A 13,163-nucleotide genomic window follows, 5' to 3' on the forward strand; every position below is an offset into this window, starting at 1 on the left:
TATATTATATTATATTATATAGTAGTTGGCGAACTTTGTAAAGAAACACTAAGTGAACATGTAATACACATACGCATGACGTCACGGTTTTCAAAATTTCTCATTTTGGTATTTTACAAAGAGACGATAATGGAATCGTTTTTAAAAATGTGCACTTTAAACACCGTTTTTTTAAATTCGCATTTTCAGGCCCCCAAAACGCCGTTGTCCTGTAATAGAAATGCCAAAACACATAAAGTTTTCCATTTTCAGTTGAAAACAGTGTCGTGTAAATTACCTCACTGTGTAAATGACAGTGTCGTGGAAATGAGTCTGACATGCAAACATGCATTTTTATTTTTCATTATGGAGATGCAATTTTCTCAGGAGTTTTAACATTTTATGAATTAGAGACTACAAAAAATCTATATATTAAAATTAATATAATATAATATAATGGGAAACATGTTAGCTCTATGCTAGAATATTTAGTCTGACACAAAAATACTATATTACTACAAAAACTATAATATAATAAAAATATTAAATATTTAAGATAAAATGTTTAGTCTATGACATGTATGCAAATGCTAAAAGATGACATTTATAGGTGTTGTAACCATATCATGAATTTTAGCACAGCTGAAACATACTGACCTATCAGAATCCAGGACTGTAGCTTTAAGATTTATAACAGATGCTGTGAATGCAATGTTTCCGTTCCAATACAGTCATTAAAAAAATTCCAACAACATCCTGCAACAAATTCCAACAAGTGTTTGGCCTCAAAATTTGGCATCAAAAATGTCAGATAAAATTTTTAAAGAATGTGTGACCGAATTAAATTACAATACTTGGTTGTTCTCAACCTTTGCGATTTGAATGAACTTTAACTGTGCAATATTTGCCTTTTATTCTTTCATTATTCAGAATTTCACAAATAGCATTGAACAAATGACCATATTATATGTATAATACAAATATACATTATAGTATATTATTTGCTCAGATGTAGTTTGCAACACTTATTGTAGATTGACCCACTCAGTGTGTCATATATGATAAGAACAACAATACTTTATGACACTAGACACATGATGGTATCATACCTCTTAATCACTGGTGATTCCCATCATGTGTGTGATGTATAAGTCTAGATAACAGCAATATGAGATATAGACCGAGAGATTCAAACTGAAGCTCACCCTGTGCTTAACTGGATGGTCTGAGGGACAGCGCGTGTGTGGTGTGTTCACTGGTGTGTGTGCTTGCGGGATAGGGTTGACTAAGGATACCACCTGGAGGGGCTTTCAGCAACAGACAGAAAAAAGAGACTGTAATTAAAGGAGAGACTAACAATAGTGAGCTAGCTTTGAAAGTATAGGGTCCCACCCTCCCTTCAGAGCGTCTCCAAAGCTACGCCTCCTTCAAAACACATGAACGCGTGCAGCAGAGCGCAAATAAAAGCGCCACGAGACGGCTTTAAACTAGCGCATGTCTCAAAGCACATAACATTTCAATAATAATGAACGTTACCCCACCTGACTGCTGCAGATTCATTTCGCCGTTGATAGTGTTCCCATTGAAATGCATAAATTTGAGAACCGCTCGGATTAACGTCACGAACCACTGAGTATAACGTCATGGGTTTCTGACTTTTTTTATTGATACTAACACTCATAAAAAGAATAAGCAGATACAAATGAATTATCCATATACAAGATTCTTGTTTTTATCAAATATATATAAATGATATACAACTTATTTTTTTAATCTATAAAAGTGCTAAATTTAATTTCTAGTGCTTTTGCGTTGATGCCGATGCTGAAACTTCCTTATAGTGCCTTTTTACTGATTTGAGCAATAGACCCATTGCTTTGGTGTAAATAATGGCATCAATATTTCTATTATCATAAATATATTTTCTCAAAATATCGTTATAAATTTGCATGTCTAAAAAAAAAATGTATGACATTGATTACATATTTAATTCTAATTTATTAAATTATATTTATATATTTTTTTTACTTTTGTTTTACCCTAAATCTGACCATTTCTAAACCTAAAAAAAGCCTCTTGCGTTGCGCTCCAACACATTATGTTCCCACTTGTGGTCCTCCGATCCCATCCCTTTACTTTCTGCTCTGTTTTATATTAAAGACCAAAATTACATTATATTATTGTATAATGCACTTTTTCTGGCTGTTAGGTGTTGTATGTTGTGTAGTAGGAGTCGGGTTATGCGGTAGTTATTTAGGCCTATGTAATTATGTAGCTGTTCAAATTCAAAATCATACCTCATGATGACTAAATAATACCCCAATATATAATTTTCATGAAGACAAAATTCCCATGCCCTTTTTGCTTAAGTGGAAGTTTGACATGAATGGTTTTTCATCGAAAGCAATATGTTACTGGCTGCGTCGCTGGGCATGTTTGCTGTCAGTATAGTGATTGCATTTGTTCTCTTGAAATGGGTTGACTTTTTAAAGGGAGCAAGACGGGAGCAACCTCGCCCGTCAGCATGTGGGACAGGTGTTCTGCAATGCCGGTTTCCTTTTTTAAATGTATTATTCTCAAGTGCTGGAGAAACCAATATTCTATGCTTTTGTGTCATATTAGGTGTAAACAGGGTGGACCTTCATTATGAATAATCAAAAAGTCACAGAAATCGTTAAATATAGGATACTGGGATAACCGAAATAAGGCACTTTAAGCCACATAAACACTAATAACATGTTTAGGTTGCGTGTGTTAGTTTGAGAGACAGCGTATCTGGCTTAACCTCTCTGGAAGTGTAATAAATGGACATTGACAGGCCAATGACCCTTTGCTCCCGAGCCCACCCCACCCCCACCTCCTCTCTCTCTCGTCCATTGATGAATGGAGAGGAGATTGAAGGTCAGCTGAAGGGGAGAGCAGGCCCTTACGCTTGCCGTGGCGATTACACATCCCTGTCATTGAATGTGACAGGTGTGTGGCAGTTGTGGAAGAGATACATATTGTATCTGGCAGTGCCTCTGCATTTAATTTTTTTAGTTAGTGTGTGTGTGCACGTGTGCGTGTGTGTGTGTGTGTGTGTGTGTGCCTATGGGGTTAAAGGCTGGTACAAGTTTTCAAGGACAAGTAGTGGTACATTATAGACTTGACTGGTTCTGTTTAATTCGAAGAATGTGTTTGTCCAGTTGTGTGTCCATTACCATAGTTTCAGTTCTTCATATTCACACGTCAATCCATCCTTTATCTCATTCTTTAGGTTCTGTTGTTTTTACACGTACATATCTTGACACATGCAGTCTGTTAAAGCGACCATGTTCTGCATTTCTATAGAATCATACACTTCCGTTTTTTTGTAACTTTTTTGTTACTGTACCTGCTACTGTAAGAGTTCTGTATTTAATTGACTTGTGTTATTAATGGCTAATTGCATGTGAGAAATACTAGCCTAATTCACACTGTCGTTCATCAGAGTGGGCTGAGTTGGTGAATGGGCGTTGATATGTAAATGTTGGCGGTCATGTTATGTTGTGATGTTATAACATGACAATTTCAGAATTACCTTCTTTTTTTAAGCAGTGTAGTTTTCTTAAATGGAGAGATGAAGCTTTGTGTTGTGAGTTTTAGAGTATGTTTAAACTATTTTATTTATTTTTATCGTCCATCGTTTATCCTCTTTCAAAATATAAACAGGCGTTAAAGGGATAGTTTCATCCAAAAATGAAACTGTCCATTGTCATTCACTCTCATATCTTTCAACCCACATGACTTTCTTCTTCTGGTGCGACACAACAGCAGAAATGCTGCCATAATAGTAAACGATAGTAAGTAAATTGGGATCCGGGTTGTCAAAAGCATCAAAGTGACCAAAAGCACCATAAAAGTATTAGTTAAGTTGTCCATATTACTCATGCACTATACATTCCAAACCTTCTAAAGTTATGCAATAGTTTTACGTGATGAACAGACCAGAATTTGACATGCAGAGATTTAATGTGGACAAGTTCTGGGAACAAATTCTTAATTTGTGTTTTTAGTTTTGTGCTCCATATTTTTGTTTCATTTCATAATTTTATTTGTTCATTTTGAAACTCCGCAACCCAGAATCTCATTTACTTTCATAAAATGGAAAAGCAAAATATAATATGTAATAGCCAACACATTCTTGAACATGTCTCCTTTTGTGTTCAAAGGAAGAAAGGTTTGAAGGTCATTGAGGTTTGAAATGACATTCATTTGAGTAATTGATGACAGAATTAACTTTTTTTTGTCAGCGGGCTTTCATCGTAGCTAGTTTGTTGCATGTTTCATTAGCCCCTTTCACACAGCGCGTTGATCCTGGGAAATTGCCACGAAATTGCCAGAGTGCCTTCTGTGTGAACGCAAACACGTCCCGGGATTGATGCCGGCATCGATTCCGGGTTGGGGACCTAGTAACATTGCCGGGATCAGTCCCGGAACGCGCCCTGTGTGAACAAAAGCCAGGATATTCTATGTATATGAAAAAGCAAACAAACGAAGCAGAGACCAGGAGCTTCTTACTATCCGCGCTGAAGCTGAGATCGTTCGCCAGCTTTGTGGAACGGTACGCGATGCGTTAGTGTACATGTTTTCGACACACGTCTCATCCTGACGTCACGTGTCTTTACGGGATCTTACCGGGATGTGTGTGAACGAACTCACAGATCCCGGAAAATTACTGGCAGTGTGAATGGACCAAAATCAAACGATCCCGGGTCTCATTATCCGTGTATTTCCCGGAATCTCTGTGTGAAAGGGGCTATATTGTGTTTGAAGATAATCTCTCTCCGGAGGTCTTGGCAAACGTGTGCAGTTGTGTCCAGTCAAACTGGCAGTGGGGTTGCTGCCACCTGTGTCTTGAATGTGTCCTCTCCCTGTAGAGCACTTGCCTGTGAGCCGCTGTAATGATGGGAATGCTGTTTATATGTGTTCCCCCTGCTTGTGGCTGCAGTGTTAACCCTCCTCTTCCCTGTTCCCTCTCTCCCTACACCAGGCCCGGCTCACCTCCTGCTCATCCACTTATAGTGTCACAGAGGTACAGCATGTTTTACACTGCGCCGCCCATCACCCTGCGACTAACCACGCCCCTCTCAGAGACTCGGCCAATCATTGCTCACACACCTCACACGTGCACAACTCATCCCCGTGAAGCAAGTCTGTCTCATCGGTTCATTTATTTACCCCCTAAATGCCTCATAGTTTGTTTTGTGTGTTTGAGAGTGTGTTTGTGTGTGTGTGCTTCAATTCATCAGTTTCTCGTGAATTGTGAACTTTTCTGTCTTTAAATACGGATAAAGTAATCAGTAATTAGAAAAATGTATAGCATAATATGTGGAACATTTTACGATTGATTAAAAACATTTAAGGCTGCTGTAAGCAATTTTTATGAAATACCACCAATCATCAAATTATTGCATTATTTTTTGTTTTTTGTATTTTCTATTATTCTCAATGGTGATTCTAATTACTTTAATTGGTAGTTTTTTATTTATTTAATATATTAAAGACAACAAGTGTTGTCATGATACATTAATACTGTTAATTGTACAACATATAGAGATAATATAATACCATTTAAATAATATATCATTGTTTTTTCACATTATAGTAATGTGAAAGTTTTTTTGCATTGCTGTACTTTTTCAAAAATATAATTTAATATAATATAATCTTTTATTGTTTTTATATGATATGATTAAGACATGTTCTTGAAAGATTTGAGGCTCACCCTTGACCCTTGGCTTTTTGTCGAGAGTGTATAAAAGGATGGGGAATGGTGGTGGAAGTTAGCATGATTTCTGAATTGCTTACAGCAGCTTTAAAAACCACCAAACACACACTTGTCCCTCCAGACTAAAGACTTTTATCTCTCATAATATTGTACTTTTCTGCAACACTTCCAGCTTCACAAAGTTGGAGGAGTTCTAGAAATGATCTTTAATACAATCATGAGTGCTCATTATCCACGGAAGCCTCCTTTGTTCTTAGAGATCAGATGAAAAAATCGGCGTAACACACAGAGACACGCTGCAGCTGCTTTGCTCCTCTTTGGTTGCATAGTAGTAGGATTATTTTGCTGTTATGACTTTTCGCTTGATTCCCCCTCATATTTTTCATATCAGTGTTAGATGATCCTTAGAGTGTGTGTTCGTGACTGTATATTGTGAAGTGTGTGTGTTTGTTAACGGGCAAGGCTGTATCAGGTGAGTTACTGTCCTGTGGCTTCCTCCAGGCCTCACGGAGAGAGTTCAGGGCTCACCTGGATGAGGTCATCACGCTCAAGTCAAGGTACTCTACCTTGGACCAGGTAAACAGATATCCCTTTCTCCCCTAATATTCACATAAGTCAATCACACATACAAACATGCACCAGAGTCTTCCCTCAGAGTGTTGCACGTGGCCCACAGCCTTCTGATGTAGCATCGAGGCACTTTTTGGTTATAGCTTTGACTTCTCGTCTTAAACAATCTCTCTTTCTCTCTAGCTTTGTTCCAAAACCTAGTGAACTACCTTGCTTTACCGACTACAAAGATGGCTATCTTAGCGCTCCTCACATGAAGTGCACAGGAGAATCGATTCACAATTGTTTTTTTCTATTTAATTAAATATATTTATAATTAGCATCTTTCTTGACTTGTATGCTATTTTTGATGGATGTTTTTCACTGAGTTTGCACTGTTTTTGAACTCCCTGAAACGCCTGGATTGTAGTGTTGAGTTTTCTTCCGGGAAAGAACATGTCACAATATTCGTCATTTAAATAATCCCCGCCTGAGACGCATGCAAAATATAGTGGTGAGGCCTGGTTGAGTTAGTAGTGTGTTGAAACCAAGCGGCAACCTTCCTGTCTCTCTTGAAACCAACACGGAACTGACTTAAAGTCAGTTTACAGACAGGCTGCAAAAGAGAGTCGGTCCCATAGACCCCCATGTTAAAATGCCCAACTTTACAGCAGAAAAAAGTGTGTTTACAGCCTGGTGCAAAAAGTGGTTTTGGTCTATATAGCTAATTTTGCCCGTCATGGCAACTGTGAGGAGGGTGAATTTTTGTATACCTCGTCCGTTTAAATAATATTAAGCCTTAAAGGTATGCATAATTAAGGGCGTGGCCACTTGAGTGACAGGTGAATTTCCTCTGCTGTCACTACTAGCCGTTTGTCTGCTGTCTGTTAGCCGTGCCGTCACATCACCTCAGCTAATCCCGCCTTTTTGCCCATTTTCGTTTATCCGGGAGTGACGCACTACCAAGATGGCAAAGGTCGGCTCCACCCATTTTGGGCTTCATAAATGTCAGAGATCTACGGGTGACGTCACACTCACATCCATATTTTTTTACAGTCTATGGTTGAAACTCGGTTATGTTGAGGGGCGTGACATTTCCGAAACGTGCTCGAAGCAGTTGACCAATCACAACACACTGGTCCAGCCGACCAATCCGAACACATTGCGTTTTTCAGAAGAAAGGTCTTTATAGAGACATCTACTAAACAAAGCGTTACTGACAGACTGGGAAGCGAGGTGCTGCAACAATGTTAATATATCTGAAAAATTATTTTAGTAGACCCCAAAAACAAATGAAAGATTTTAGAAAAGGGCATAATACAAAAAAAAAAAAATTGGATGCACTATGTATATAATACAATGCAATACAATAGTCTTTAAAATAAAATAAGATGCGAAATTGATCCAAATTCAAAGTTTGATATTAATCAGGTTGACTATTGTCTTTAATCAATTAATTGCCCTATATAATTATTCTGCCTACCTTTTGGAGCAACTTTCATGTCAGGAGTGTGACTATGATGCCTTAAAATATTGTCTAGTTAGGCAGCTCACTAAGTTTTGGAATACAGCATCTCTCTTAACACTCTTTCTCTCTCTCTCTCTCTCTCTCTCTCTCTCTCTCTCTCTCTCTCTCTCTCTCTCTCTCTCTCTCTCTCTCTCTCCATCCCTCTTTCAGAGCTAATAAAATGGCTCACCAGCATTACAGCTGTTAGTTTCCATACTGTCTTATCAATCATTTCTGATTGGTTAATCACAGAGCGGAGTTCTTCTTATTGGGCCTGACACTCTCTTGTTAATAATTCATTCCCCATTGCTGTTTCCCAATTACTCCATCTTCATTTCACCGGTCAGGGATTAACTCTCATCTGCCCGTATGCTGACACATCGTTCCCCACCCTGTGTGTGTGTGTGTGTGTGTGTGTGTGTGTGAGGACGTGTCTGTTTGCGAGGGTGTGTTTTCAGTCCACTGGGTTCTTTGGTCCCACTCTGATTTAAAGAGACCTGACATTGCTGCATTGCTTTCATTGCCTCCATCCATTCCTTCAACCGTCCTGTGATCATTGGTTACCTCTCATCTTCACTATGAGCTCATGCTGTCTGTTTTTTTGATGAAAGGATGCTAGATGTACAAATAGGAGGAGGGGAAGAATAAAAAGTGCCACGGAGGTTTTCCTTGCCTGTACAGGATTTGGTTAAAGATTTTTGGTTTACGGATGCTACCAGTTGTAGGCCCCATCCACACTACTGCGTTTTCGTTTAGAAACGGAGTCCTTTTGCTACGTTTGCACCTCCCGTCCAAACTAAAACGGAAAAAACGAAGACCTAAAACGGAGAAGTTTAGAAACGCTGCCGACCCCATTTTGCGTTTTGAATCTCCGGAGGGCGTTTTAGTGAAGACGGGTTTAAACGGAGGACTTTAGAAATGATGACGCAGAAGCTCACGCTTGGCTCTATGATTGGGTGTTATCAGTCATGGCGTATCCTTCCCTGATTCGTCAGCCACCCATCACATGACCCGTCCCCGAGAAGAAAACATACAAAAACAGCCTGGACTACGTAACGTTAGTGACTCCAACATGGATAACGAATTACGCATAAGCGTTACTGACGTTGATGTCTTTGCTAGCAGCTGTTGTGCAAGTAAATTCTGCATTTTACAATGCTACAACATGCGCCTTTTTACACCGGCACGCGCATGCCCAGTGTTGGTGAGTGGTCACGTGATCCACGTTTTCAGTCGTTTTAATGTGGACTGAGATCAATTCTAATACGCAGCTAAAACGCTGGTGTGGACGGAGATCGTATTCGTTTTAATTCTCCATTTCTAAACTAAAACGCAGTAATGTGGATGAGGCCTTAGATTTGCAGTAGTTAAACAGGCCCATTGTTTTTAAGGGAAGACCAGGTTTATTTTATTTATTTGTTCTATTTTTATTTAAGAAAATAATTGATTGAACCGTTTTAATGTTATTTTAGTGCATTAACTGTTTTAAATAATTATTTTATTTTATTAATCTTATAATTCATTGAGTTATGGCCTGATATTTTAATCTGCATTTTAGCCGCAGTTTTTGTGTTTTCATTATGATCCTTTTACTTACTATGGTAAATCTAAATCTAGACTCTAGAATCTAGATAACCTAAACAATAACTTTCTAATAAATAATAAACATAATGTATTATTATACCTTAAGTATATGCAGGGCTACTAGTTGATTAAAATGAATCACAATTAATCTTATAGTATTTTTTTTGGTTAAAATGATTAACCTCAAACTTTGAACTGCTATTTTTTTAGTGTAGTGCATTCAATTATAATGTATTCATCAAGTAATGGGATTACATAATTACAGAAAGAAAACAAATGAAACTGAAACAGTTTGTGCATTAACTGGTTAAAATTAATTATTTCATTCATTCATTCATTTGCAGTAACTCTAGGTGTATGGTTTTCTAGGATCTATGAAATAATGATCATAATGTATTACACAAAGTTTAAACGGCTATCAGTAAATTAATGTATATTGAATTATGACAAATTATCCTAAACTTGCCTGTATTTTAGTTGACAATTTTTGTTTTAGTACATTCACTACTCATGTAATTTCCATCCATCCATCCATCCATCCATCCATCCATCCATCCATCCATCCATCCATCCATCCATCCATCCATCCATCCATCCATCCATCCATCCATCCATCCATCCATCCATCCATCCATCCATCCATCCATCCATCCATCCATCCATCCATCCATCCATCCATCCATCCATCCATCCATCCAATTTCTGAACTGTTCTGGTGGCCATTAGCACACTGATAATCAACACCACTGTCTTTTTCCGGTGTCCTCTGAAATCTCACTGGAACAAAAGTGCAGTATGTGCCGTGTGATTTCGCTAACTGTGCGTGCCGAGTGACATTGTGCCTCACCGCACCCCTCTTCCTCGCTAACCTGTGCAACCTTCCTGGCTGGCCGGCATAATGCCCACCTAAACATTAGCAACAGGAGCGAATGACGTCCAGTCAGATCTCTCTTCACCTCTCAGTGCTCATTCGTTGTCATCTCAGCTTGTTGTGTGTAAACTGAGCGAGCGCTGTCTCAGAGAGCCTTTAAAACTCATTCGGTTTTCTTTTTTTGGTCTCCCAAAGCTTCTCCTTTGCTCTGTCTGTTGTAAACCCTTTTGTTTCTGTTCATTGCCAAAGCTCCACTCTAGGCTGGAGGGGCTCAAAGATGATCGCAGGAACCATAGGACCTTCGACTCGCGAGTAACTATTCCCAACCCACGCAAAAAAAAGGAGCTGCTTCCATCCGCAAACTCTGCTTTGCGTCAGGAGTCCAAACTCCTTGCTTTACACTCTTCTTCTCTCTCCTTGTCTTGTTTCTTTCCTCTCTCTCATTATCTTGTCTGTAGACGTTGCTCTTTCTAATGCTCTCTTTGTTTTATTAGCCGTTTGGTGTGTTGGAGTCTCTTGTGGACATTGAGTTCTGTTTCTTAGATCTTTTTTCTCCTGTTTTTCTGTTCCTTTTAAGTTGTATCTCCATTTAGATGCAGTGTTTTATTGCTGTTTGCTGTATGTGAGCTGCGCCTCATTGTTTTCTTCCTCTTCCTGTCTTTCTTTAACTCTCTCTCTCTCTGCTCTGTGTCGATCATTGATTTGTCGTGTTGGTGCTAGTCTGTTGTAACTGGATCGTGAGTAGAAAGGATTTGGGACTTGCTTGTGTGTCTCCCCCTATAGGCCAGGGGCATTGCGTCTCAGCACGAAGGACACATAAAGGGCTGTTTTAACGCTTTCATGCAGTAAATCAAAAACTTAATATCTATAGACTTCAGCCACTATAGCCTCAAGTCAATGTGTATTTTTGCATGGAATTTGATTGCCCTCTCATACCATTACTCTTGGCCTAAGGGAACTCCATACTTTATGATACTTTGTATTGGTAGATTCCACAGTTACAGCTGAATGTATAATCAAGTTGCTATTATTATTATTATCTTAAAACATTCATGGCTAATTTTGAGAGAAATTCAGCTTAAAAGGGGTCAAAATGAAACCGAATGGGAGGGAGTGTTTGAAGTGTTCTATTTTATGGAGCTTCCTAACTGTTAAAGTCAACTTGAAATTTTAATATATATGTAAATAATAATTAATGAATGGCCTCTGAACTGACTGTTCTTATCTGACATCAAGTAGGCCACATCTAGGCTACTGTTGTAGGAAACTAAACTTTTCAAAAAATATTAGATTAACAATATCAAATAGCATTGGATTTAAAAAAGGAGAGTTATCAATAGGATAAGTCGAAATGCTTTTAAGGCTAAACTTGACCATCAACCTCAAGTTCCAGTCAGAAAGCAGACAGAAAACCCATTTTGTTTTTCACGACCCAATCAATTTGTGATGTATAAAGGCAAGTTAAAAAAATTTTGTTCATGTGGCATTACTTGAGCAGTAAAATTACTAAATAAACTCAGTAAAGGTACCATAAAAGTAGTATTTCATGTCTTCCGAAGCTGTACAATAGTGTTTTGTGTGGACCCAATCAAAATTTCCCCTTCAATGTTTTGATAGGAAATGCATCTCCAAAATACATCAGATTAAAATGTTTCATGTTGACTTTAATGTCTGTTATATCAGATACCATTCTGGAGCCGGGTTGGTTTGGGCACTAGAGTGCTAACGTCACATAACACTTTTCAGCCTTGCTACAGCATTAAGTCCATGATGATAATGATAATAATGGCAGTAGGACTGAAAATGTTATTTTCAGTTTGTTTGTTTGTTTTCAAGCTAGTTTCTTTTGGTTGTTTTGTCTGAATGTGTAGATGATCATTCTGATCTATATGAACCCTGTCAGTGGAATGCTAACTCTCCTGGACGGAGGATGGGGCTCCTTTTGTGCGCTAACTCTCTTCATGTCTTTCTGTCTTTCTTTTCCCAATTCCTTTCTCTCTCTCTTCCTCATTCCCTCTCATTCCGTCTCTCTCTCTATATCTGTAGGTGCAGTCACGATGCAGCAGCAAGGAGAACATCCTGAGAGCAAGTGGGTGACCGATTGTGCATTATCAGTGATGTTTGTGCAAGTGCGTTTGAGAGCATGTGTAAATACTCACTCTTTGCATCAGGTCACAGTGCAGTGGACATCACCAAGGTAGCTCGGAGACACCGCATGTCCCCGTTTCCCCTCACTTCTATGGACAAGGCCTTCATCACTGTGCTAGAGATGACTCCTGTCCTGGGTACCGAAATCATCAACTACAGAGGTAAGCTCTTTGTTTGCGCATACCAAACCTAGACTACACCAAATGCCTGATCGCACAAAGCTAAACCAGATGAGAGAATATATTCGCAAACTAGGAATGTCAAAAGTATTAATAAAGTATTTTAAAATGATCAATCTTAGTGAGATGGTGAACGTGAACTAGTGGGATAAAAACGTGATCAAATCAAATATGAAATCTGTGCATTACGACTTGCAGTGTAAATTCAGCCTATTAAAGGTGCAGTGTGTGATTTTTAGCAGTATCTAGTGGTGAGGTTTGCGAATTGCAAACAGATGGTCACTTACCGGCCTATCCCTCCCTTTTCAAACTCGAAGGAGAAGCTACGGTGGCCGACGTAACCAGCACATTTCTCCCCACATAGCAAACCCACAACACAGCGAGGGAGAAGATTAGTAAAAGTTCAGCTGGCTAATATGAGCTGTTATGCTGTAGGCTAAAGTTAGTGTTTTACGGTCAATAGTACTAATCAGCTGATTGTCTCATGAACGTAACCAGCACATTTATCCCCACATAGCAAAGCCATAACACAGCAAGGGGAGAAGAACTAAGCTACATGAAACAATATAACTACTTTTACATCACTGACAAGGGAAA

General features: G+C 38.7%; 1 protein-coding gene across 19 annotated transcripts in view; it reads left to right on the top strand.

The window, feature by feature from the left end:
• Nucleotides 1-13,163, top strand: part of gphna (gephyrin a) — a 96,908-nt gene that overhangs the window by 64,964 nt on the left and 18,781 nt on the right. For 5 of the 19 annotated variants that reach the window (XR_013800098.1, XM_079633676.1, XM_079633690.1 and 2 more), the window contains 5 exons: nucleotides 4,991-5,032; nucleotides 6,230-6,304; nucleotides 10,489-10,551; nucleotides 12,286-12,328; nucleotides 12,411-12,548. Coding sequence is in view for 18 of the 19 variants with exons in the window: in XM_079633676.1 (XP_079489802.1) it covers nucleotides 4,991-5,032; nucleotides 6,230-6,304; nucleotides 10,489-10,551; nucleotides 12,286-12,328; nucleotides 12,411-12,548 (361 nt within the window). In the remaining variant the exon portion in view is untranslated. The remainder of the gene's footprint in view (nucleotides 1-4,990; nucleotides 5,033-6,229; nucleotides 6,305-10,488; nucleotides 10,552-12,285; nucleotides 12,329-12,410; nucleotides 12,549-13,163) is intronic. The other 14 variants (XM_079633678.1, XM_079633681.1, XM_079633682.1 and 11 more) reach the window with 6 other exon arrangements.

The sequence above is a fragment of the Phoxinus phoxinus genome (genome assembly GCF_949152265.1).
Source record: "Phoxinus phoxinus genome assembly, chromosome: 13".
Lineage (NCBI taxonomy): Eukaryota > Metazoa > Chordata > Actinopteri > Cypriniformes > Leuciscidae > Phoxinus > Phoxinus phoxinus.